The 23,854-nt window shown below is 43.7% G+C and overlaps 3 protein-coding genes across 3 annotated transcripts; 2 read left to right on the forward strand and 1 right to left on the reverse strand.

Moving 5' to 3' along the window:
• Nucleotides 1-171: 171 nt before the first annotated feature.
• Nucleotides 172-11,115, forward strand: itih6 (inter-alpha-trypsin inhibitor heavy chain family member 6). The gene is made up of 17 exons (XM_046395657.1): nucleotides 172-703; nucleotides 1,405-1,440; nucleotides 2,467-2,621; nucleotides 4,116-4,226; nucleotides 4,365-4,612; nucleotides 5,120-5,289; nucleotides 5,390-5,506; nucleotides 5,644-5,815; nucleotides 5,933-7,519; nucleotides 7,663-7,689; nucleotides 7,862-7,879; nucleotides 7,981-8,028; nucleotides 8,126-8,155; nucleotides 8,313-8,357; nucleotides 8,446-8,559; nucleotides 8,772-9,155; nucleotides 9,873-11,115. The coding sequence occupies exons 1-17, from the start codon at nucleotides 596-598 to the stop codon at nucleotides 10,124-10,126; spliced, it is 3,624 nt and encodes a 1,207-aa protein (XP_046251613.1). The 5' UTR covers nucleotides 172-595; the 3' UTR covers nucleotides 10,127-11,115.
• On the reverse strand, nucleotides 10,819-18,743 carry gdi1 (GDP dissociation inhibitor 1). The gene is made up of 11 exons (XM_046395659.1): nucleotides 17,682-18,743; nucleotides 16,692-16,799; nucleotides 16,375-16,474; nucleotides 15,986-16,120; nucleotides 15,679-15,877; nucleotides 15,302-15,433; nucleotides 15,088-15,187; nucleotides 14,824-14,995; nucleotides 14,348-14,492; nucleotides 14,156-14,210; nucleotides 10,819-13,707 (listed from the first exon to the last, which is right to left on the reverse strand). Exons 1-11 carry the CDS (start codon nucleotides 17,724-17,726, stop codon nucleotides 13,555-13,557), a joined length of 1,344 nt encoding a protein of 447 aa, XP_046251615.1. The 5' UTR covers nucleotides 17,727-18,743; the 3' UTR covers nucleotides 10,819-13,554.
• A 43-nt stretch (nucleotides 18,744-18,786) lies between these two features.
• Nucleotides 18,787-23,628, forward strand: atp6ap1b (ATPase H+ transporting accessory protein 1b). Its single transcript, XM_046395658.1, has 10 exons — nucleotides 18,787-19,023; nucleotides 19,778-19,898; nucleotides 20,356-20,430; nucleotides 20,525-20,718; nucleotides 20,811-20,848; nucleotides 20,937-21,022; nucleotides 21,204-21,430; nucleotides 21,544-21,579; nucleotides 22,225-22,462; nucleotides 22,598-23,628. The coding sequence occupies exons 1-10, from the start codon at nucleotides 18,902-18,904 to the stop codon at nucleotides 22,808-22,810; spliced, it is 1,350 nt and encodes a 449-aa protein (XP_046251614.1). The 5' UTR covers nucleotides 18,787-18,901; the 3' UTR covers nucleotides 22,811-23,628.
• Nucleotides 23,629-23,854: the final 226 nt, after the last annotated feature.

Genomic DNA, 23,854 nt, shown 5'->3' on the forward strand with positions numbered 1-23,854 from the left:
AACAAAACTGATCGCCAGCACATTAACGTGCTGTGGCTTTCGCACAGTAAAGAGTCTCTGTGAAAGCGCGCTCAAGGGTCATCACATTTGGTATTAATTTTAGGGGGGAAAAATACTCAGACGGGAGCTTTTTTTTGGAGCGAGCACTCCTACAGAGAGGAGGAGGAGGAGGAGGAGGAAGTGTTTTGGTAAGGGGGGTGTTTTCCCCCATATAGCCGAGCAGGGGTTAATAAGCCCTCATTTCTCATGCACCTCGGTGGCAGCAGTCTGCGAAATTTCCAGTATGCATGAACACAAGCTGAAAACTGCTCTCTTCAAACCCAGCGGGACTCACGCAACTTTCTGACTGAACTTCACGCGTTTTCGACATTTTTTTCCCCTCACAGCACCTGACGGATGTTTGACTCTTATCAGAACGTATACACATATAAATGTTTTTTTTGATCGCTTTAAACTCATCTGAGGTGAGGGAGGGGAAAGAGAAATCCGTCGTGTAAAATGTGAGGTGTGCGCACGCGTCCTCACGTATCTGACGACGAGACTCCGCCGGCCAATTTACTTCATCTTGGAGCCTGACAGCTGAATTGTTTTGGACATGATGAACTTAAAAGTTCAGTGCGTTCTAGTTTTCTTTACTTTTTATGTGCAACAGGGATTATCGAGGGATTTTGAGGCAAACCTTGGAGCCAATATTCTTTTACAGGTATATTTCTCTCTCCTCTCACCGTTTTTTCAGTTTTGTGTTAGTGAAGGTTGCAGTTCATGGTGCCACCTCCAAAACACACCGGGAGGAATCAAGGCAAGAGGACAGTCTGTCACTAATGATACAAAACTTTATAGCAGCACAAATGTTTGGTCTACAAAATGGTGTTAAGAGACCATGGCTTTAAAACTTCTTGTTTCCTAAAGTGAGCTTTTGCAGCTCCAACAGTGGCATATTTCATTAGAACACATCACATGGTCCTGATGTTTTTTTTCTACATTAGTTATGATATTTATGTTTCCCTATAAAGGGTTTCCACTCTTAAACTTATTTTTTTATGTAAAATTCTCAGGATATGTGGTAATGTATTGACACAGCAGTGACTTGTGTGCAAAATCAACATTTGAGACCAAACTGTGCAACCCTCACTGGCTTGTGTACAGTGAAAGCATTTATTTCCAGTCCCACTTCCCCTCCATTCATGAATGGCTTTGATTCATAGTATTTTGACAGAAAATCCTGACCCAACCCTCACACGGGCAGATTGCGGAGATTACTTTTAAAAAAGAGTCATTTTGAACAAACTGGTACAAATAGATGGTGTTATGCATCATATCATAACTTTATCTTAAATGCATCTATCGGACGTTTTTACAAATCTCTTGCACTTGATTGAGTTGCTGCCTTGTTTGTTTTTCCAGAGAGGAAAACGTCAAAGCAAACCAACGAAACCAGCGGTAAGTTTGTGCAGTTACGGTCATAAAATATGAGGCGCTGTTGTTTACATTTATCATATCTATGAATTCCCTTTATGGTAGAAATATGGAATGAAGTATTCATACAAAAAAAAAATACTAGTAGAACTATAACAGCATAACAGCACCATAACAACATAATAACAGCTGTGCACTTTGGTCCTGGTCTCGCCCTGCAACAGAACAAGCCGGGAGACTGCCATCAGGGTATCATCAGTAGCTGCACTGTGGTTTGCACTCAGTTTTCTGCAGTGTTAACTGTGAAGCAATCCCCTGCAAACGTACAGTAATCCAGTTTATATAGCACAAACCACAGCTCTCCTAAATACCAGCAAGCTGAAGGGCTGATGTGGCTCTTTTCCTCCTGCCTGTCGCCTCGTCCTGCAGTAATGTGGCCTGCACTGACCAGATTGGTCTCAGCAGGCGCCGGCGTTACCCGAGTAAACAGGAGGAGGCAGAGACGCAGCGCAGGGAGCTGCTTTGTGTTGTTCCCTTGACTCATCAGAGCGACGCAGGGCACAGTGTGTTATGGGTAAAGAAAAAAGAACAAGTTGTGTGCGAGATTTAGGATTTGCTTTGATGCAGGGTAGAACAGTGGGTTTAAGCATTGTCTGTTATTAGCCAAAGTACCCAAAAACCAAAGTACCCAAGAAAAGATACAGGAACTTCTTTTTAAGGAACTAAAAGGTTCCTTCGGTCTAAAATTAGCCCGTGACATGTGAAAAAGTAACAGCTGATTTTTCATGTCATTTTCGTTTGTCTTGTCCAGTGTATCTCTGTGTTGGAAAGTACTCCCCTGAGCAGGGACTTTTTGTCCTTGTCTTCATTGTCCATAGAGCTCAAATTAGTTAGTTTTCTGCACCATGAGCCCACCAAGACTTCTTGGTTTCTTGCATTCAGTGGATCACAGTGAGGTGTCCCTCCTGTGCTCCTTCATGAATCTTCAGCTTCAGTACTTTCTTCTCCCACAACTCAAGTGATTTCTACCTGTATTTGTGCTGTCACTAGCTCAAGGTGACAGACTACCATGTGAGGTGTTCAGTGGTGTCCCGCTATGCTGTCACCACAGTCCAGAGCTCAGTATGGAACCAGCTGCCCATCACTAAGGAGGCTGCCTTTGAGGTGGACCTGCCCTCGTCTGCTTTCATCTCCAACTTCACCATGTGAGTCGCTCCTACGTTGTCTGTCACTTTCTCTCTGTTACGTACAGGATATGGCGTTTCGGCATCACAACTTCATTCGTGTGTTTATTAGGGTACGTCTCAGTTTCTTTTAGTTCTAACCTCTCACATCTCTATGAAAGTCAGAAAATGCAACCAGTCATCATGTCACTTCCTGTGTTTTAGATTCTAATTCTTCACAACAACTTTGTGAAAAAGCATTACAGCTGGTGGGGGGGTTTCTTTCTGTAGTTATCACATTTCCTGGCTATATGTGGGAAACTGAAACAAATAAAAGTGATGTTGTTGTTTATGGGCAGAATCCAAAAAATAAACTTTGGAGGAATTATGTAAGGAACTAGAATTCCGGTCTTGAGGAGATGCATAATTTGATTACCAAGAAGGCTGCTGACCGCTCACCTTCAAAAATGCTAAAAATAAACAAAGCAAATAAGTCAACATTGCAGCACAAACAGCAACCCTGGAGCTGGATTTGGGAGCGGAAGCAGGTCAGGAGGAAGGGGGGACGTGAAGGCAGATGAATACTAGCCTTTGTAAATGCAAGTCAGAAAGTTAATAGTGAAAATGACAGGAGTTTGCCCAGTCCCCTTTTTCTCCCCCTGCACAGTTTACCAAGGCAGTCTGCCAGTTTCGATACACTACACGAACACACGCCTACATCCACTGTATGTATGCGGGCCCACATGGAGGTGGATTTAGATTCTTTAAGTATGTGTGAGTCTGGAGCTTTTTACAACCGTAATCCTTCACGTCGCTCTTTCACGTCGGCCCTCCATACATACTTTCACAGCCCGCCTGTACAGGAGAAGCTGTGGCAAATGTGTCCCGTTACTTCTTAGGTATTTTGTCTGTCTGAAACTGAGAACTGTGTGTTCTGTGTGCAGGTCACTGGTGTACAGCCATTCCTGAACCCCCTCGGCCAGCCACACATATAAATACAAGTGCCTCCATTTTCCACCCTGCTCTCTCATGCCATTCTGCTCTGTTCCTCAAACAAGACCCGTTTCAAACCTGTGGGTTTATTTTGGTTAGCCCTTGATGTTTTTTTCTCTTTGGATATATTTATTCAAAGAACTTGACCTTAATTTAGCACCTTGTCACATGACACGAGTGGTCAAAGTCTGCGAAGTGCACTGTGTGAATTGGATGCCACTTTTGAGCGGTGGTTTTGGTTGGGATTTTTCTGGGTGTAGCACACAGCGGCACTCCCTCGGAGCGTCATCAGCCAGCACGAAATCTCTTCATCACTGCTGTTTTCAGAGGGAAATTACTCTTTTCGACTTGTCCTATTTGTGACCCCCACCTCCCTTTCACATGGTACACTTGTAAACAAGCATAATGCGTGTTTGTGAAGCAGCGAAATCAAGCATATCATGTTCAACAACTCAGTGCTGGTCAGGCGTGTTTCTGAAATATAATCTGGCTACTGTGAGTCACACAGAGAGCTATTTCTTCCTCTTTTCTCTATCCCATCAGCACCTCCAATGACAAGGTGTATGTGGCCCAGGTGAAGGAAAGAGCTGCTGCCAGGAAAATTTACGATGCTGCTAAGAAGCAAGGAAAAACAGCTGGACTTGTTGCTACCAAGTCAGTCCCAGGCAAAATTTGCTCTTATTTTTTTATCATGCTGCATGTTATCCAACACGTGTACAAGTATTAAGAGGAGACTCACATCCAAATGACGTCTGTGAGTTTTTTCTTCCTTGTTTTTCTGCTGTGTCCCAGAGAGAGGGAGATTGAGAAGTTTCGCGTGGCAGTGAGTGTACCGTCGGGAGCTCGGATGTTCTTCTCCCTGTCCTATGAGGAGCTGTTGCCCCGTCGACTCGGTCGTTATGAGCTCAGTCTGGGTCTGAGACCTGGACAACCTGTGCAGAACCTCACATTAGATGTCAGTATAACAGAGCGGACGGGCATCAGTTTCATCAAAGTCCTTCCTCTCAAAACAAGCCGACTGCTTTCCAACACCGCTCAAGGTAAAATAAAAGTTAAGTTCTGTAAGATAAGTGTGATGCCTTGTACCCACCATCAGGTGTTTAGAGCAGTAAGTGTCCAAGCTTTCAAATCTCGGGATACTGAATGGTTGAGTAAATTACCCTACAATTAATCACAATAGAACAGTTATTCACTTGAGGCTGCTTAGCTTTGCTTAGCAGTGAGACTGGCAACAGTGAAACAGCTAACTCGGCTCCGTCTAGGTGACAAAGCCGTCACTGTGAGCTTACCAGGTAAGTCCAGTGAGTCGCTGCTCCCAACCAAGTCAAGTCAAATCAAGCCAGTTTTATTTATATTGCCCAAAATCACAAATCACATTACCCAGTGTGCTTTGCAATCTGTCATTAGATCCCTGATTCAAGTAAAGAAAAATCCTCTAAAAAAACTTTTAACAGGGAAAACGTGAAAGAAACCTCAGGTGGAGTCACAGTGGAGGGACCCCTCATTTACCTGCTATGTGTATTCCTGCATGTACTGCTTTCCTACAGGCGAAGCAGAAGCGCCTGCCTCCACTCACATTAAGCAGAGTGCTGGCTGTGCTCGAATTCGCTACAGTCCCACACTACAGCAGCAGAACAGCATCTCCTCTAAAGGTCTCAACGCAGACTTCATCATTCAGTATGACGTGGACCTCAGGGACCTCATGGGAGAAGTCCAGGTCAGGGATTTCTCGCTTGTCATACACTAGAGTGTGCACAGTACAAATATGTTTTCGTTACCAGTAAAGGTTGTGTTCTTGTATTTCCACCCCCTCTCAGGTGCATGATGGCTACTTTGTGCATTACTTTGCACCTAGAGGGCTTCCTGTGGTTCCTAAGGATGTTATATTTGTCATTGATGTCAGTGGCTCAATGATAGGCACCAAAATAAAACAGGTAAAGTGGACAAACCTCATGCACTCCCTGTTGATGAGAATGAGATGAGAAGATGAGAAAAGTAGTTAAAATATAACAACATCCTGCAAAAATAATGTGGAATTTGTGTCAATAATTCTAATGATTTCTGTCAGTAGACCAAGCAGGCCATGAGCACCATTCTCGAGGACCTTAGAGAGGGAGACCACTTCAATATCATCACCTTCTCAGACAAGGTTCACACTTGGAAGAAAGGGCGAACGGTGCGGGCAACTCGGCAAAATGTACGAGACGCCAAAGACTTCGTGAAGCGGATTATTGCAGAAGGATGTGAGCTGAAATTTGTTTGTTGTCAAAGTTGATCCATGTACCCTCTTTCAACTTCCTTATGTTTTGTTTGCTCTCTTCACTACTGATTGCCACCATTGTTCTTCTCTTTTGCATCAGGGACCAATATCAATGCAGCTCTGCTTTCAGCTGCACAGCTCGTAAACCCATCCTCCTCCTCATCCAACCACCTCTCATCCCACCGTGTTCCTCTGGTAATTTTCCTTACTGATGGGGAGGCAACCATTGGAGTAACAGCTGGTGACACCATCCTTAGTAATGCCAAAAAGGCTTTGGGCTCTGCTTCGCTGTTTGGCCTTGCCTTTGGAGACGATGCAGACTTCCTGCTCCTGAAACGCTTGGCTCTGGATAACCGAGGCGTCGCTAGGATGGTGTATGAGGATGCAGACGCAGCCTTGCAGCTGAAGGGCTTCTATGACGAAGTAGCCAGCCCTTTGCTATCGGACATCCAGCTGTCGTACCTGGACGATCAGGCATTTGACATCACCCGCTCCCTGTTCCCAAACTACTTCCAAGGCTCTGAGCTGGTGGTCACTGGGAAGGTCAAACCAGGGGTAAAGGATTTAAAGGTGTCAATGTCCGCTACTGATACGAAGCACCGCGTCAAGCTGGAGAACGATGTGTTGATTTCACAGGCAGAGTTGAATGTGAGTGCAGATTCATTAGACTGTTCAGCTGGCTTAGAGGGAATCTCCAGCTTTGTGCACCGTCTCTGGGCATATTTCACCATCAAAGAGTTGCTGCTAGCCAAACTGAATGCTACTGACCCTGCGATTCAAAGGTTACTTGCAGATAAGGCCACCAATCTGTCCCTCAAATATAACTTTGTAACACCAGTCACTTCTTTAGTTGTAGTTAAGCCAGATGCAGATGAAGCAGCTCAAACTCCAACCACTGCAAAAACCACCACCGCAGCCACCATAACCACAACTGCAACGACGACAGCTACAACCAAAATATCAGCTGCTGGTGCTGCAAGGAAGCCCGGCTCACCTTCTATCCCCAGACCAAACAAAACAAAACCAGACCCGCCACAGCCACCTCCAAATACACCACAAGCTAAAAAAATCTCACACTCAACTACCACAGCAAAAACACCGTCCAAGAAATCCACAACGACCACAAGTCCCAACTCCGTCAAAACTGCCCCAGCATCATTCTCTGGTAAAAAGTCCACTCCTGCCCACAATGATTCCAAAACTGCCTCTCCTTCATCCAGTGGTAGGATACCCACCTCTCTTCTTCATGCTCTAAAAACAGCATCACCCCCTGCACCTGGAAAAGTCTCCACTACTCAGCCCAACACGACAACCACCCCAGTGATAACATTCACCACCAGCACCACAGTTCCACCCGACCCTGCACCCCTGTCCGGGAGACCCCTTACTCCACAGCCCAGTACAGTGAGGACAGCCCTCGCTCCTGTCAAAGTGACTGTAACCTTCACAGAGACAGAAAACAGCACCAGATCTGCTCCAGATGTTCCTCAGCCTCAAACCACCACTGCTCTGTCCGAAGCACCGTCTCCACTCACCTCTCCCACTCCGGCACCGGCTCCGACTGTGGAAGACAATGACACAAACGCAGAGACGGACTTGAGCATCGCCACCTTTGTGTCGGCTACCTTTGCTCCCATGCCTGGTGTAACAGATGGGCCACGGCTGTGGGAAGCAGCAGGGCTTCTGGGTAGGTTGTACGCTCTGTTTTGTCTCTTGTACACTCATCTAAAATCATAGCTTTTCTGCACCCTGAGGAATTACAAGCTGAGTATTAAGGAGGCAGACTTCTGTATATTTACTCCTAATTCAGTGTTCTTTTCTCTCCGTTAGATGTCTCTACTTTCATTCAAAGAAAAGGTAAGACTGAATTTTCACTTTATTTAGCAGTGACACTTTTTTCTGAGATTTAAATTACATTTTATCTGGTTAAAGCGAACCGCAACTGTTTAATTATGATATACCGTTTTAATCAGCTGCACGGCAGCATTTAAACAGAATTTAAATTTATGTTATGTTCAATCTCTTACAGATATTGAACTTGTGAAAGGTGAGTATCACTATTAGTGCTTCTTGTCCTGTCATTCCTTGTATAATCAAAATCCCCTCAGCTGCACAATACAAACATGTTGTTTCCATGCTTGTTTCCAGACTATGATGCAACCTATGACTATGACTACGATCTCAGTTATGATGCCTGTAAGTTATAGATGCTCTCTAGAGAGGATTTTGTACAGCAGTTGCTTTTCAGGCGGTAGAAGTTTCATGTCAAATATATTTTCTGACTTATTTTTAGGGGACGATACTGCAGACACAGGATCATTTGGTAAGTATTTAGTGGATTTTACTTACAGCTGTGTGTCTTAAATAATATGTCAATTATTACAGAAATACTGTTTGCAATACCTGTATAGTCTTGTCATTGGTTTCAGTGCTTGGGAGTGAGCAGGACTGTACTTTAGTTGAATGTCTTGTGCTTTTAGAACCTACGTCCAGACTGAGCACCATCCGGGTCTTCTCTTCCTCAGGTGAAGAGCCTAAATTTAATTTATTTGTTTCAAATGACTATCAAAATCATGCTCATGTTGCATTACAGCTCTTTGCTGTCCGTTCTAGTCGATGGAGATCCTCATTTTGTGGTCCAGCTGCCGAAGCTGCGCCAGAACCTGTGCTTCACAGTAGATGGCAAAGCTAATGATGTTCTCAGACTGTTAGAAGACCCAGACAGAGGTTTGTATGAATATACTTGATTTAAAACCAACTTATTCAGATTACCACACACTTAATGTTGACTCTTTGACTTTGAGGTTTTTTTTGTACCCACCACCATGCTGATGGAAAGTCAGGAGACTGAAAAGAAAAAAATGCAAGTCTGAATCTGCATTTGTGGGTGGCCCGTTCCCCTCATTGCATCACCTTAACGTTTGCCATTCATTCTCAAGGGATCATCGTCGATGGCCATCTGATTGGGGCTCCCACAAAGCTCGGTGCAGAAGAACGTTCTCGAACCTACTTCGACCAGCTCACCATTTCCTCGGCCACAGGAGGCTCTGCTGACATCACGATTACCCTCTTATTGGACGCTGTAGTGGTGGAGGGAGAAGGGCGGGATACCCTTCCCATCAATCAGCAGGGATCGGTGACGAGGAAGGGTGTGACGGTTGCTGTGGACAACCACCGGAGCTGCTGGATCGAACTGGCCAAAGATGTGCGGTTCCTGGTCCTGTTCCACCACTACAAACACCCCAACTACTTCCAGATGGCTCACCTGGGATTTTACATCACAGATGGCCGGGGTCTGTCCGCTTCAACCCAAGGCCTACTCGGTATGTACACGTCAGCTCTTCACGGTCACCTTTCACTGATGCCTGGCTGTCAACAGTAGAGGAAGTAGTATCAGCCAAATGTGATTTAACTACTCATTCCACTGAAAAATGGCCCGTGTGACTGGTGTATAATTATATATAACAGCTGTGACATTTTACTTTTTAGCTGATTGAGATGGAGCTGATTTTAACTCCTTTATATACAAAGCAGCACAGTGGTTTCCAGCCTCTGGGTTGGACCCCTTCAGAGGGTCATAAGATAAACGTGAAGGGTCATGAGATGATGTCAGTGGGGAAGATGGAAAAGTTCTACTAATCTTTGCTTTTTTGTGAAATATTTGTTACTTTTACCTCCTTACGTTGCGCCTTAAACAGTTATTTAACCAACTAGCTTTTTATAAAAGACCATCAGACAAAAAGGTTGGCAACCACTGATTTAATCTTAAACAATGTGCTCGATTTTATATGCTTATGAGAGGTTTTATGAGTAAAATCTTAAAAAGTAAACTTAAAATAACTAGATGTCTAACTGTAGCCTTTAGCAAAAGTAAAAAATACAATATTTCCCTCTGGGATTAAGTGCAGAAAAAGTATAAAGTACAGTGAAATTGAAATACTCATGTAAAGTACAAGTACCTCTGTTTTATTGTTGACTACAGCACTTGAGTAAATGCACTTAGTTGCTTTCCACCACTGCTGTCCCTCTTCTGTCTGCAGGTCAGTTTCAGCATGCTGACATGAGTGTCACTGTGGTGAAGGATTATCACGACGGAGGTGCTCACAGTGAGGCAGTTTCAGCCAGGGGGATCCTGAGGTGGGGGTCAGAGCACATGTCAGTCACCTTGCAAGACAAGACGCTGAAAGACACGGTGCGAAAACGCCACACGGGCAAGTGCTGGGTGGTGCACAAGGCGGAGGTAGAGCGACTACTGGGTCATCCATACGACAGCTACGTGGTGGATCGCATGTAATCCTACCTGAGTCGGCTCAGGTCTCAGCAGTCATAATGGTGTGCGTACTGGACAAAGGATGAGCAAGAACTGGGACTCCGTGAGGCTAAAATGACACATTGCCAGTCTCTGAATGACACGTTCTAGTATTCTGTAGGGAGGGGTGAAGCACAGGTGTGGTTAAACAAGAGGGAGAGGGGGGTGACACACTACAGACTGCAGTGGAAGAGGAAGCTGCACGCAAAGGAGCAACAAGGACGTGCGGTTTGACAGATTTGACGAACTGAGCGATGCTGCCGTTCTCTCCATCGCTGAATTTGAATCGGCTTCAAGCTCCGTGTTCCGTGTCCGTGACAGAGACGCAACGCTCTCCTGTTCACATGGCAACCACAAAATGTCCATTTGTGCTGCGGCGGTTTGCGCTTGCTCCAAAATACACAAACTTCTGTCCACAAGTTCAAAGATGTTTATCAGATTATTATAGATTATATATATTTCTTGAGTGAATGATTATTAGGCAAAGGCAGGTTCTTCTATTTCAGAATCATCTGTAATTATTAAAACTGTATCACTCTGTAAGCTGTATTTTTTTTTTAGTACAAGTGTATATAAAATATTACTATACGTATGTGCAGATAATTTTCCCACAAGAGGTTACTTACCTGGATGTAGTGATTGCATCTTCAAAAAGCAAGACAAAATCAGGGTCTTTCCAGGTTTGCCATGTGCTTTTTTATTTTTCTATCATTTCATTCATAGTTTAATTCATTTTATTTGTTACACAAGACATTAGGCATTGTTCACATACTAGTGATCAAACAAGGACAGTAAGTTTTCTACTACTCAGCCTGAACTATTTCTTTTGTCAATTTCAGGGGATACTGTCAATAGTGGTTTCCAAAAGCCAAACTGGATTGAAATTAAAACAGTACAACCACACGAGGCTTTTTGTTCTCAATAAATTAAAAAAAGAGAGAGGCTGATGCTGAGGAAGGGCAGGGGAGGGAGGACTTCAAATATATCAATGTTCAAAGAGTAAACAGTATTCCAGTTTTAATCCGATAACGTGTTTCCAGGATGAAGACCACACACAATGTTGAATTATGCACAGTGTGAAAACCGTTGTGAGTACACAGCTGATAAGATTTCAGCTCCACGACCGACTGTTGCTGTTATCCTTCCATCAAAACCTGTTTCTTAGGAATGCTAATAATCATGTTAAATGGTAACGCAGCACTGGAATGATCAGAACACACAACACACAGCAAGTGAAACAAAAAACAGAAGAACTTCGGTGCATCACTTTTCAAAATCCGCTTTGTCATTGGAACATAAACTGATAGCATAGCATATTCAGCATTTGACATAAACCTTCCCACAGTACATCAGTGAAATTCAAATAAATAGAGCATAAACAATAAGACACGTCAACACCCCAAACACACGATGACTTTGTTTAGAGCTATGAGGGGATTTCTCATTGTGGACAAGGTGGAACAGAGCTGCTTCTGTGTTTTAAAGCAAACGATCAGAGCGTCTCATCTGTTTGTTTTTGATGTGCATTACGCCCGAGCCACAGATCAATCTGACCGTGAGTTTGTGAGCAGACAAGAGCATCTGCTCATGTGTACAATAACAGCCCTGACGTGGTAGAAAACAATATCCCTCCTATAGTATTCAGTCAGATCTGCAGAGCAACATACACCACAACATTGTCAGCAAGTTTTGCCAATAACAGCAACACCATTTTTGGCACAGACTGACCCACCACGTAAGGTTAGTTAAAACAAAGTCCATGTTTTTTTTAAAAGGGCCCAAACACTTGAGTAAGACCCTCAAATTAAGGCTAAAATTAAATAAAAGCTTCTTGGTTCATTCTTTTGGGGCCAGCGCCTGTAAGTGTGGCTTCTTACCTTTGCTACGCTACAAAGTCAATTAAACTTATGGGAGGAGCCAGCTTTTCCCTCTATTAACAACTACAATTTGTCATGGTATTTAGTCCCTCTGGGAGTGACTCATCTAAATGACAGACACAAGGGTTGAAACAACCAAGACACAATCTGGTGCTTTCACTATGAGCCGAAATTTCAGTCTTCACCCTCTTCACTCAAAAGTGAAACTTTCCATGCGTCAAATCCAAAACACTCCCCACATACATTCTTTTACCCCATGGCACACTTTCTCCCATCTCCACAAGTTTCCATAATCACTTTGTTTTCATCACTGCTCCCGAATCTTCCAGAATACTACAAACCCTCACCTAACGTGAAGTCCTCTCCAAGCCTCTTTTGCTCCTTACATTCCCTTTTGTTTTTTATAAATGTTCCACTTGACGACCACAGTTTCATCCTCAGATCTGTAAACTTCATAACTTCAGCCAGTGAAATGTGCACCAAATATATAGAAGTAAAACTCTGCAATAATTTAAAATGTTAGAAAGTAAACTATTCAAATTCATAATTGACATCACAAAACAGAAGAACAAAGGAACAGGTTTTCTGGGGGGGGGGGGTGGGGTGGTTGACAGTTAATAGCCACTGGTTAGCTTGCCTGCTAGCACAGGGAACAACAACAGCATTGCAAAGTGAGCACTATCAGCTGACAGAACAGCCCATTTATATGTAATTTTTCATCACATTTTTTTGCCTGACCAACAGATTTTGCCAAAAGGAGCGGCGTCTTTTGAAGTAACACAAGTAAAAGACCAAGTAAGAGAAAAGTGAAAGCAGGGTTGACAGGAACAATGCGTGGGATGGTCCAGTCTTCATACAGCAGTGTCATTTCAGTCTATGTACAATACTACTGTGTGTAAAAGATGCATGCATGTCAACTGGAGGTGGACCTTCCAGAGAATTCTACGCTAAGCCATTAAAAGATCTCTCATGTCAGAGCTCGCAGTTCAGACATCTCAGTGCCGTCAATCTTCCAGCCAACCAACCTCTGATATGAGGAGAAAGACATTACAGAAAGAATGAAATGCTTTGAAAACCAGCAACAACAAGTAATAAATTCACCTCTAATGATAATAGTTAATGATTATACTGTAAATTCTACAATGGAATGAAAGACCATATCAACCCTGCTTTTCAGTGACAGAGAGGAGTGTGAGTCTTTGAACAGTGTGTGTGTGTGTGTGTGTGTGTGTATGTGTGAGTCATTATGTGTTTGAACATGTGCCAACAGAGACAGAGAGAGAGAGAGAGAGAGAGAAAGAGAGAGAGAGAGAGAGAGAGAGAGAGAGAGACGCAAGGAAAAGGAGGCAAACAATGGAGGATGAGCAGAGCCCAGAAGTGCACCCTCTCCATCATGCTCACACTCCCCACCCATTTGTTAATGAAGGACTGCTCAGGCAGCCCTGGACCTCTCCCACAGGCTCTGCCGCCTCTTTTGCCCCTTTTTGCCCCGCCTCCTCTCCAGGCCCCGCCCTCTCATGGGCGCCTCTCTACCGCTCACTGCTCATCCTCCCCAAACACATCGTTCTGTTTGCGCTTCATGTTTTCAAAGTCAAAGTCGCTCCCGGTCATACGTTTGTAGATGTCCTTGATGTCGTTGCAGGTGGTCTCGAAGTGAGTGGTGGCATCATAGGATCGTGAGGCGAAGACCTGGGAAAGATCAAACAACAGCGCTAAGAACCCATAGCCATACACTGCCATGTGAGGCTTCCCTTAGGCACAACTGTGCTTAAGCTAAATGCTAACACGCTCACAGTGACAAAGCTAAACGTGATGAGAAACTGCTAATGTCTGTATAGCATTTCATTCTAGTAGATGTCGAGGTGTTTCACTACATGAGTGAAAACTGTGTCAACCTCATGGTGGCACTGCAGGACAATCCAAAGTCATTAAACCTCATCCTCTGGGAAACCATGACAAAAATTCATGGAAATCCATCATTTAGCTGTTGAGATATTTCTGGACCACACTGGCTTGACAGACTGATACTGCCATCCACAGAGCCACCCTGCTGCCATGCTGGTTATGAGCATAATTTAGTTTTTCTCAGCAAGTAGCTTTTTATAGTTGCAGTGTTGTTGGGGAAAAATTCCCTTACCTGGCTCTCAGTGCCGTCATCTGTGGGCTCATAAAGGTCACTAATAGCCACAAACCTGAAAAAAAGCATCCATTAAACCTGCTTATTAATCCCAAGGTGCCATAAATATTTTTAAATAAGTTTATCATTTTTTATTTTTTATGGCAGGCTTGTTTGAGAAGCCATAAATACTCAAAATGCTGAAATGCTAACTTTTGGTCGATGGGCTCCAGAAGCTCCAGGGCCGGCTCTATCTCAACCTCCGGCTCACTGGTTTCCACTGTGGTGCTGACGATGGCAATGTACTTCCCCTGGGCTGCCACATTGTGAGCATAGGAGATCATGCACACGTATATGTCTGGAGAATCAACAAGAAGGTTAAGAGGTGAACAGAGTTGACCTAAAACCTGATACATATATTGGCCACTTGGGGGCAGTGGAAACAAACAGTTAAAACAACACTGATATATCATCGCCTTAAAAAGTTTTTGTGGCAAACTTGTTAACGAACACATGCTTATTTACACACCCAGCAGCCAGAGAGAAACATGAACATTTGTAAGAAATCATGTTTCAGGCCACCAGGAAAATGTAAGTGCAATATTTGTACTCTACTTTTAATCCTGTTTTGGTCTCCACCAACTCGTGAGAGACACTTAAAGAGATAAAAAGCTATTATGTTAATATACCTGAGTTGCGGTTAACCTGATTCTGAGGAATGATGATCTGGCAGGAGTTGGCGTCATTGGTGTTTTTGATGGGGTGGCTGAGGATGCAGATGACACGGATCACCTGACCCGCCTTACGGACGCGGTCCGGGATGTAGCTGGGGTCGCAGATGAGCTGCTTACAACGAGCCACCTGCAGCAGGAGTGACACAGTTTCCTGGGTGAATAAACTAAATGGCACTGTTAAATCTGCACAATCGTGGAGAATAAATCGGCGTGCCGTACCTCGCCCTCAGACTTCACCCCAACCACGTGGCCTCCTTCCATCACTATCTCATCCACTGGTTTGTTCAGCATGTAGGTGCCCCCATAGATTGCACTCAATCTAAAATAGCAAGTGAAAAACAACTGTTAAATTGTGTGTCGTATTTCTTTATTTCCTATCATCAAGAGAAGCTGTATTCTAACACAGTACGTTAAATATAGTGCATTAACACACCTGGCAAATCCCTGCGGCAGCTCTCCCAGACCATACAGGGGGTAGAGGTAGGGACTCTTGCCATACCGGGCCAGAGATTCACTATACAGCTTAATACGATTGATCGTCTCCAAACAGGGAACATCAAGATAGCTGAATGAGAAGAGCAAACAACAGAGGAAGACAAGGAATAAGGATAAACAGAAATAATGCCACACCTCCAATTCCATGAGCGCTCCTGCCCAAAAAAATTCATATTCGTCTTCATACATCATTATTGTTAAAATACCTCCTCTTTTCTAAATGATCAGTTTACAGCTTAAATTGTTTTTGACGTCAGGCAGCTATTAGAGACATGAAGAACTGCAATATGTTTGACATGATGCTGTTGTTCTTACTCATCCGTCCGGTAGAGGGCCAGGGCGTGGCCGGTGAAGTCAATGACATCCTGTCCGAGGTCAAACTTCTTGTAAACATCCCTCATCGTTGTTGTTTTGGGGTCCACGCCCTCAAAGGTCTTGGGGTCGTTCTCGTCGAAGTTGGCCACAAAGACCAGGAACTTCCGAAACCTTCGCTTCTCAAACATGCCCATCAGATCTGGAAATTCGTACAAAAGCTTCATGTCGCAGCATCACGCGATTAAATGTGATTATTAACTCCACTATTTGCTCATTAACTGTGATGAGACGCATTCGAGTATCTTACTTGAAGCTAGCGCCTCAGTCTCAGTCGATGGCACCTTGTAGATTTTTCCTCCTTTGTAGACAAAGCTTCCCTCCACTACCTTAAAGTCCAGGTATCGTGTCACTTCTGTGTATAGCAGCATCTTCACAAGCTGACCTACAATCACACAAACACGTTACATCTCATTATTTGTCATTAGCCTTCAACCAATCAAACGTTCTGCTTTGACAGCATCAAGACACAAGATGCCACTTCACCTATAATCCTGAGCCTTGTCAGCTAATACTAGTTATGTACTGATCATTCCCATTCATCCCAATCCTCTCCTCAGTTTATAAGGACCGATGCCAAAGAGTTTTACGGCGATATATTTATTCCCTTATGTACAAAATCAGTGAGGTGGGACTGACCGTTGGCCATGAGAAACTTGGGGATAAGGTCAACATTCCAGTCCCTTCCTCTGCCCATTGACTCGGGTGGAGTGTCTGGAAGACTGAAGCGCTTGTAAAGCTGTGAAAAAGGACAAGAGAGAGAAACACAGATTAAATCCCATGAGGCTGAAACTTATGAAGCTGGCAGAATTAGATGCATTAATGAGGATATGGCGATGGGCAAATGAAGACAATAAAAGCAGCAGCAGATGTGCAGTGGCACTGGAAGTAAAATGAGATGCACTGAGGGACATAAAATGTATTGATTGGTTTTATAGATCCCACGAGCCCTTTACCTCCTCCAGAGGGGTGATGGAAGAGCTCTCGCCACCATAGTAGGGGTTCCTGTCCATGTGCAGAACCTTTTTCCCATTCACAGACATGATCCCGGACAGAATGCATTCCTGCACAAAGCAAGATTTAATAGCCAACATCAACATCAAAAACACAACATCAATTTGAAAACTAATGGACATCGAATGAAAGAGACTCAGAGGGGAGAGGGAGATTTAATAAAAGCAATAAGGGGAAGTTCCGAGGTTTAGACATAAGGCTGCAGGGAGGACAAGGACGGGTGTACGCATGCGCGACCAGCTCGTTTCACTACAATATCACTGTATTATTATTATTGTTATCATTGTTAACAGTAGTAGTAGTTATAATCTTAAAAACAGTGTGGTAAAATCGTTTTGCCCACACCAGAAAATCTACATTATTATCACCATCTACTGACGAAAGGAAATTTGATACCTTTTATAAATACAACCAAAATGTCGACTTTGACGCCTGCGAAAATCCAGATGAATATGACATTAAAGCAATCAGGCGTGCTCCTGTCGCACTGGGTGTGATGAGGGAAGGGAATTGCGGCGAGGGTAGCGCCAGTGAAAGGCTCAGTCATTTAATAAACCCGTGCTCAGGCCTGCGTCAAGCCCAGGATGGAGGCCTGTCTATGCAAAGAGGACCATGACACACTGGGGTTACGCCTAAAGATGCTACTGGGTGTAACACAACACTGATCCGGCTGACAGAATAAAAAAAACATGCAGCTCCTGGACTGTCGTTCGCTTCCTGTCATGCCCAAGCAGGACGGCTGGTGTATTTACTGACATTTCTAAAGGGTTTATATTATCACAATGTCCTAATGTCACAAGCACACAGGGATGCAGGAGGCTTTCACTTGTGGGTAGACAGAGGCTTGCGGGCCTGTAGTCTGGCTTAAACAATAAGTCGCACATCCAATCTTTTTCGTTTCCGTGCAAAGCAAATGAAGGTGGACGACTTACTGTGAGTCCGGTGCCCAAAACGATCACATCATATTCCTCATCCATGTTGTATCACCGCCTCTCCCGTCTCGCCCTCTTTTTGCCTTAAGAAATGAAGGTTGGTGAAGGAAAGAATGCCAGTGGGTCCACAAAACCGGGGGTCTGGTTCCCTTTCTCTGCCCAAGTGCTTCAAACGGCTCGTTCAAAGTGAAATATTATTTATTAATCATTAGGCTTTAATGACCAATGGAATATACAGTCCACACTGTCACCGGCGAGGACGACCAAAGATGGCCCTGATCGTGGAGCTCTCTAGAACAATGTTAGTGCGCGTCGGCAAGTAGTGCGCATCCTCCTTCCCGCTTCCCATCTTTCCACACAATGGACTCGAGCTGAAAACGGGACTGTAATAGCAAAGCCCACTTCGAGATGGCATCATCGGGCGATTATAGACATGCTGAGTTTAGTTTTAGAGTTTGGCTTGGAGTTTAACATTGCTTGCCATTTTACATACATTTTTTCAAGTCCGTGCGGTCTGTTTTCTTTTCTATCCTTCCTTTCTAGTTGTAGGCGCAGCGTTGCGTGGATGATGCAGGCAGTGGTATCCCTCCGCCACCACAGCTGTGTGGATGGGAGTTGCTTTCGCTGACCGCACGCAGGCCTTTCCCATAGAAGAACTTAAAAACTTCACTTGTATTTTTGCTTGTTTATTTCTGCTTTCATGTTGATGAAAGCGTAATTTATGAATGGTGTGACATGACGACAGGAGTCGCCGAATGCCAAAGGATAAGTGTCTCAGCACCATGGACAGTTGCAGGTGTACCTGTCATTCACGGACAAATCAGAGTTAAGCCGAATTATACACACCACATGTCTGTTCATGGCACTTTCGGTGTTAAGGCCGCCAGCTAAGTTTACTGTTATAACACCAATTCATATCCCCCTATGCTGCTGAACTGAAGTACAAACCAACTATCTTCAGAGTTACAGCAGTGGCACAGACCGGAAGCTCCTGACGGCTAATGCTAGCAGTGTCAGGAGTGGGAGACATTAAGATATTCTGGAGTTTCAGAGGCGACCGGAGTGGTCAAAGCTGCAGCCTGCCGTGGTGTTCAGAGGCAGATGTGGGCAGGGCAGACAGAATGAAAGAAGCAGGAAGTGCTTTTCCTTAGCGCGACTGCACATGACTGTCAGCTGGTTTGCGTCACGTGAGCAGATCTTTGCGGAAAAGCGACACGAAAATGGCAGGTTCGAGGTGCTTGAGTCGAGTGCGATTAATGAATTTTGTTGCCTTTTTCTTCGCTCTTGTCGCTACAGGCACCTCCACTGCTCAAGTTCCTGTTTTAATGTGGTCCAGTGACGGGTAATGTTTGCTTTCTATTACTTATTTGTCACCAAAGACTCACTTTATCAGCCAACACTGTCATGCTAATGCTAACACTCGTAGCTAAATGTCGCCGTTCCTGATTAAAACGTAGAGGCTAAAGTCGCCAAACAAAATATGACGGTGCTTTTGATTTACTTTGATATTTTTGTAGTATTTGGTCAGTTAAAGTTAATTAAAACGAAAGTTTGTTGATTACAGTTAAGTAGTCAAACACATTTGCACGACGGCGGTGAAACTTTTACACATTGACGTTAAACAGCAGCTCACATGATTTTGTTATTTGGAGACGTTTGCCGTTGCTGCAGAGGGTTTTGACGGCTTTATTTGTTTTGTATTTTGCACAGCTGTTGTTGTCAACATGATTATAATAAGAGTAACAAGTAGGTACATACCATCAGTAAAAAAGAAATGCTAAGATGTCTACCACTCGCTTAACTACTGAGTTACTGTCTGAATGTGAAATATAATGGCCTTTCAGTGTTTTCTGTTATGTTGACAGCTTCTTTGTTGCTTGACTTCGACACTGACATAAATGTTATTTGTTTACCTTAGACACCAGTTAAATGTTTTGAGCAGATGAAGTGCTTTGCTTTGCACAGTACAAACTGATTTTGTGGTTTTACTTCATGTTGTAGTAACTGCAGCCACTTTCAAAACTGCACCTGTTACAGCACCTGAGAACAGCTGTGTCAGACGTGACATTTTGTCTTTATCTTTCCTGCCTGCCCAGCTTACCGCCACTGGCCTCACCTGCCGCTGGACACATCACGTCCAACGATCAGTTAACTGCCTACCTCAGCTCTGCCTTCGGCTCGGGCCCCCACACTGTGCTGTTGTTTCTGCAGGACAAGGTCAGTTCACTGCTCTGCAGCAAACATGGTCACGGTGTTTCACTAAATATGGCAGAGCTAAGGGTTAAGGGAGTTGAGGACGAGGACTCGGCTTGAGCAGTGAAAAGATTCTCTGAGGTTTCCGTGCATTTCGTAACATGTGTTCGAGAACTACTCCTTGGATATACAAGTTGTGTAAAACGGGGCAGTAATGAGTCATGTGTATTTGCACTGCAGTCCCATGTGATACAGTCTTCTCATTCGAGTGTGACAATGAGCCTTTGCATTACTTCCCCTTTCACACTTCCTCTGTAACGCATCCTTCGGGTTAGTTCTGAATGGACGTTGTTGTAACTGATTTATGACCTTGACTGATGTTTTAGTCGTTTTGCAGTGTTCACTGTATTAAGATACAAACATTTCTGCACTTTCTGTGTGTGGGTGATTTGTGATTTTTGTTGTCCCGCTTTATGTTCAGTTAAGCAAAGACGACTTCACAGTCTATGGTGGGGTGTATGGAAACAAGCAGGATAGTGCCTTTCCTAACCTCGAGGTATGTTTTTATAACTTAAACATAAGCCCTAGGCTTTTACTTGATTTTGTCAGGCTAATAATATTGCTAATTCTCTCTACCCACTCCTCTTCAGACTGCACTGCGGTCCGCTTCCTCGTCAGTGACGCTTCCTGCATTAGAGTGGTCGGGCTCCTCCGCCATCCTGACTCTGCTGCAAGACAAGCTTGGTGTCTCACCTCTGCTTGTGGACGCAGACACTCTGTCACATGTCAGCATCAACAGATCTGTCAGCAACCTGCTGTTGATCAATCTTCCTTACTGTTCTGGGTAAGACTGATTTCCTGCAGCGTATCAGTGAGTAGAAGTACAAGCTTTCTAGTTTTAAGTAAGTGAAAATTAACATTTCTACTGTTTTATAGCTTACACAAGTCTTGCAAGGAAGTCCTTCATGACAATGGTAAGTTATAGTAAGTTATAAAATGATTTCTGTCACTGTATATATGTCATGTGCAAAGTGTAACTTGAGTGTATTTTGCTTTCCACAGATGAGATTATCGGGAATGTTCTGACTGTCCTGAAAGCCAAAAACGTCCCGTACACTGCAGTATACACCGGACTCCAGCCATCACGAGTAAGACACTCTAACTAGTACATGTAAAAGTTGCCACACCATATACCAGAAATTTGTTTATTTATTTATTTATTTATATCCTTATCCATCATTATATACAACAAAAAGTCAATCACACAAACACATGACATATGAAGACATACAGTATTACAATACTAAGTTTGATTATTTTTCTCTGCAGGTGATTTCACAGGCTTCTGAGTCTAACCAGCCTGTAGGCCGGTCTTTGCTCCAAGCAGTCGAACCTGCGGTCAAACCGCCCATCATTTTTAATGGATCCAGTGGCCCTTGCATTATGCTTTGGGCTCAGAATCTCAGTGTCAGCCTCTCGAGCTCTGCAGCGTGGATCGACCTGGCTGCACAAACACCTACACTCACTGGATCCCTGTGTAACAGCAGTAACTCACGGTGAGAAGGACGCCATGTTTTTTTTAATGCTTATTCAAAAGAGAACTTAAGTTACATGTTATTTAAAGGAATAAAAAGGTCATTTTAAATGTACTCTTCTTTTCTCACCGTAGGCTTGTCCTGAATTATGCCTCAGGCATTACACTAAGGTAAGGCAATAAAGTGATCATTTAAAGTGGTGCTTAGACATTGCAGGAAGAGTTGGGTTAGAAGATCAATAATGTTCTGATCTGTTAAATATTCCCAGAAGCTGATTAGTTTTTAGTTTTTTTTAGTTTAGTAACAAAATCACCACTAAAGCTCACTAATTAACAAATTGTAACTTGATTATTTAACACATACAACAATAGTGTGTAAAAACCTTATTTCTTGGACAGATGCAGTGACGTCTCCCCCCATCGGTCATCAAAATGTTAAACTACTCCTTTAATCAGCCTTAGGTTTTTAAATACAGGAATCATTATAGCGGTTGTTTCTTGTTCACAAACTTTGCCTATTAAAACTAAACAGTAGAAACAAGAGGGGGTCTCTGACTGCAGGCAAACATTTTCTTCATCATTCTTAATTAAGAGTTTAACACTCAAAAATTCATCTTAACTGTTGTGGTTTTGTTTTCGTGGCCTTTAATCTTCGAAAAGGCTCAGTGACTCGTCTCAGCCCCTGCGTGATTGTAGACCACATTCCTCAGCATGATTTTTGTCTTCAGACTCAACAGTTGTAGCTATGAATACTAGTCTCTCACATCCATATGCTGCCTTTAAGATGCTCAGCCAAGCTCTTCTGTTAATCTCCAGTTTTGCCATGAGTCAGCGGTTTTATCGCGTGTCTGCACGGAACTGGTTCACCCTGGACTCTGTGCAGCTGCAGTCTAATGGTCTAACTGCGTCCTTCATTGGGAGCCGAAACATCTACGCCCCTGCAGAGTACTCCTTCCACTGCCAGTCTGTCAACAGCTTCCGAGATGCTTTGCTCGTGCCGAACAACACCAACCAGAACGCCTCACAGTGGAGGCTCAATTTCGTCGACTTCCAGGTACAAATGTAGTGCTGCCCCTGCAGTGGTGCTCCAGTTGCTTTTTTTAATGGAGAGTATTTTTCATAATGAGATGTCTGTTTAGTCTCTCTGTTGTTCATTGAGTGTTACATGTGTTTCAATTTTCTGATTCAGATTCAGGGCTTCGGTTTGGCCAACGGAACGAATTTCTCCTACGCCAGTGACTGCGCAGGCTTCTTCACTGCAGGGATTTGGATGGGGCTGCTGACCTCATTGCTCATTTTGCTTATTTTTGTGTATGGTCTGCACATGATCATGCAGGTAAACACTATGGATCGATTCGACGACCCCAAAGGCCCGTCGATTTCAGTGCCTCAGTCAGAGTGAAATCCTCCTAAACATGCAAACTCTTCAGTCCTTCAGTGCCTCTCTTCAGTGCAGATCGTGGACCCAGGAAAGTCCCTCCTTGTCTCGTAGCTTTTGTTTGTTTGGGCTTTTTTTCTTGGAAGGCGTTTGATCGGCAGATGGACCTTCTCCCTCAAATTCTCTCCTTAAGTTTTCTCCCCTGCATCCCTTCCACAGCTGTCTTTGGGTGACCATTCCTGTCGCACTCCATTTCTCATTTTTAAATGCCAAAAATGGATGCACCTTCATACGAGGTGATTTTGAGTGCATGTGCTAAAAGATGTTTTTGTGCCTCTGTTGGCCAGACACTGTGGTCATTGTCCCAAAAATAATTTGCAATAATTTCTCTTGCCAGAGAATGCCGTCTGTGCCAACGTGAATGTGTTTGCTGGATGTTGTAGGGCCGTTTTGGACCTCAGTTTGTAATTTTTTTTCCATCTTTACTGTAATTTAAATACTACTGGTTATGAATATTTGTCGGTATGCAAGGACTAATTTGCTGATTGTGACTGTGTTCTGAAATGTTGCTGGAAATTGCCTTACAGAAGTGTGTCAGTACCTTTCCTTGTGTTTAGTTTTGATCTCTCTGCTCACAGACTAATCCCACACAAGTGCCATTGAATCTGTAAGTAATTTATTGATCTTATATATAAGTTCTTTCTCTTCTTAAATACCCTTGAAGTTTACTGCTCGCTTCAGGTTCTGACAGCCTCAGTTTTATTTAGTCAGATTTGTTGTGTGCAGTTGCCATGATGTGTACATTGCCTTTATTTGAAAATAAAGATGTCTGTAAATTGTGATTGTAATTGTGTTGTTTAACATTTTGATTGGCACGATACAAGTTGGCCAATAATTGCCTAACCACTACAAATTTACGAGTAAATTCATTCCCATACAATACACAAGCACAGCGTTTAAACCACTGGAACACCTCTATAACATTTTTACCATCCCTCTCACCAGATGTTGACCTCTCCTTTCCCATGGCGGTACCAAAGGGGTCAGAGCCAGACCACAGTCCCCCCC

This window comes from Scatophagus argus, chromosome 8 (assembly GCF_020382885.2).
Source record: "Scatophagus argus isolate fScaArg1 chromosome 8, fScaArg1.pri, whole genome shotgun sequence".
Lineage (NCBI taxonomy): Eukaryota > Metazoa > Chordata > Actinopteri > Scatophagidae > Scatophagus > Scatophagus argus.

Excerpts from the sequence above, each read along its gene's own strand:
- atp6ap1b (XM_046395658.1), top strand. The coding sequence starts at position 18,902 with ATGGCAGGTTCGAGGTGCTTGAGTCGAGTGCGATTAATGAATTTTGTT. Across the intron at positions 20,431-20,524 it reads GTGCCTTTCCTAACCTCGAG|ACTGCACTGCGGTCCGCTTC; the intron begins GTATGTTTTTAT and ends ACTCCTCTTCAG. Across the intron at positions 22,463-22,597 it reads TCAATTTCGTCGACTTCCAG|ATTCAGGGCTTCGGTTTGGC; the intron begins GTACAAATGTAG and ends TTTCTGATTCAG.
- itih6 (XM_046395657.1), top strand. The coding sequence starts at position 596 with ATGATGAACTTAAAAGTTCAGTGCGTTCTAGTTTTCTTTACTTTTTAT. Across the intron at positions 704-1,404 it reads GAGCCAATATTCTTTTACAG|AGAGGAAAACGTCAAAGCAA; the intron begins GTATATTTCTCT and ends TTGTTTTTCCAG. Across the intron at positions 8,358-8,445 it reads CCGGGTCTTCTCTTCCTCAG|TCGATGGAGATCCTCATTTT; the intron begins GTGAAGAGCCTA and ends TGTCCGTTCTAG.
- gdi1 (XM_046395659.1), bottom strand. The coding sequence starts at position 17,726 with ATGGATGAGGAATATGATGTGATCGTTTTGGGCACCGGACTCACA. Across the intron at positions 16,800-17,681 it reads TTTTGGGCACCGGACTCACA|GAATGCATTCTGTCCGGGAT; the intron begins GTAAGTCGTCCA and ends TGCTTTGTGCAG. Across the intron at positions 14,211-14,347 it reads CTGGAGCCCATCGACCAAAA|GTTTGTGGCTATTAGTGACC; the intron begins GTTAGCATTTCA and ends GCTTTTTTTCAG.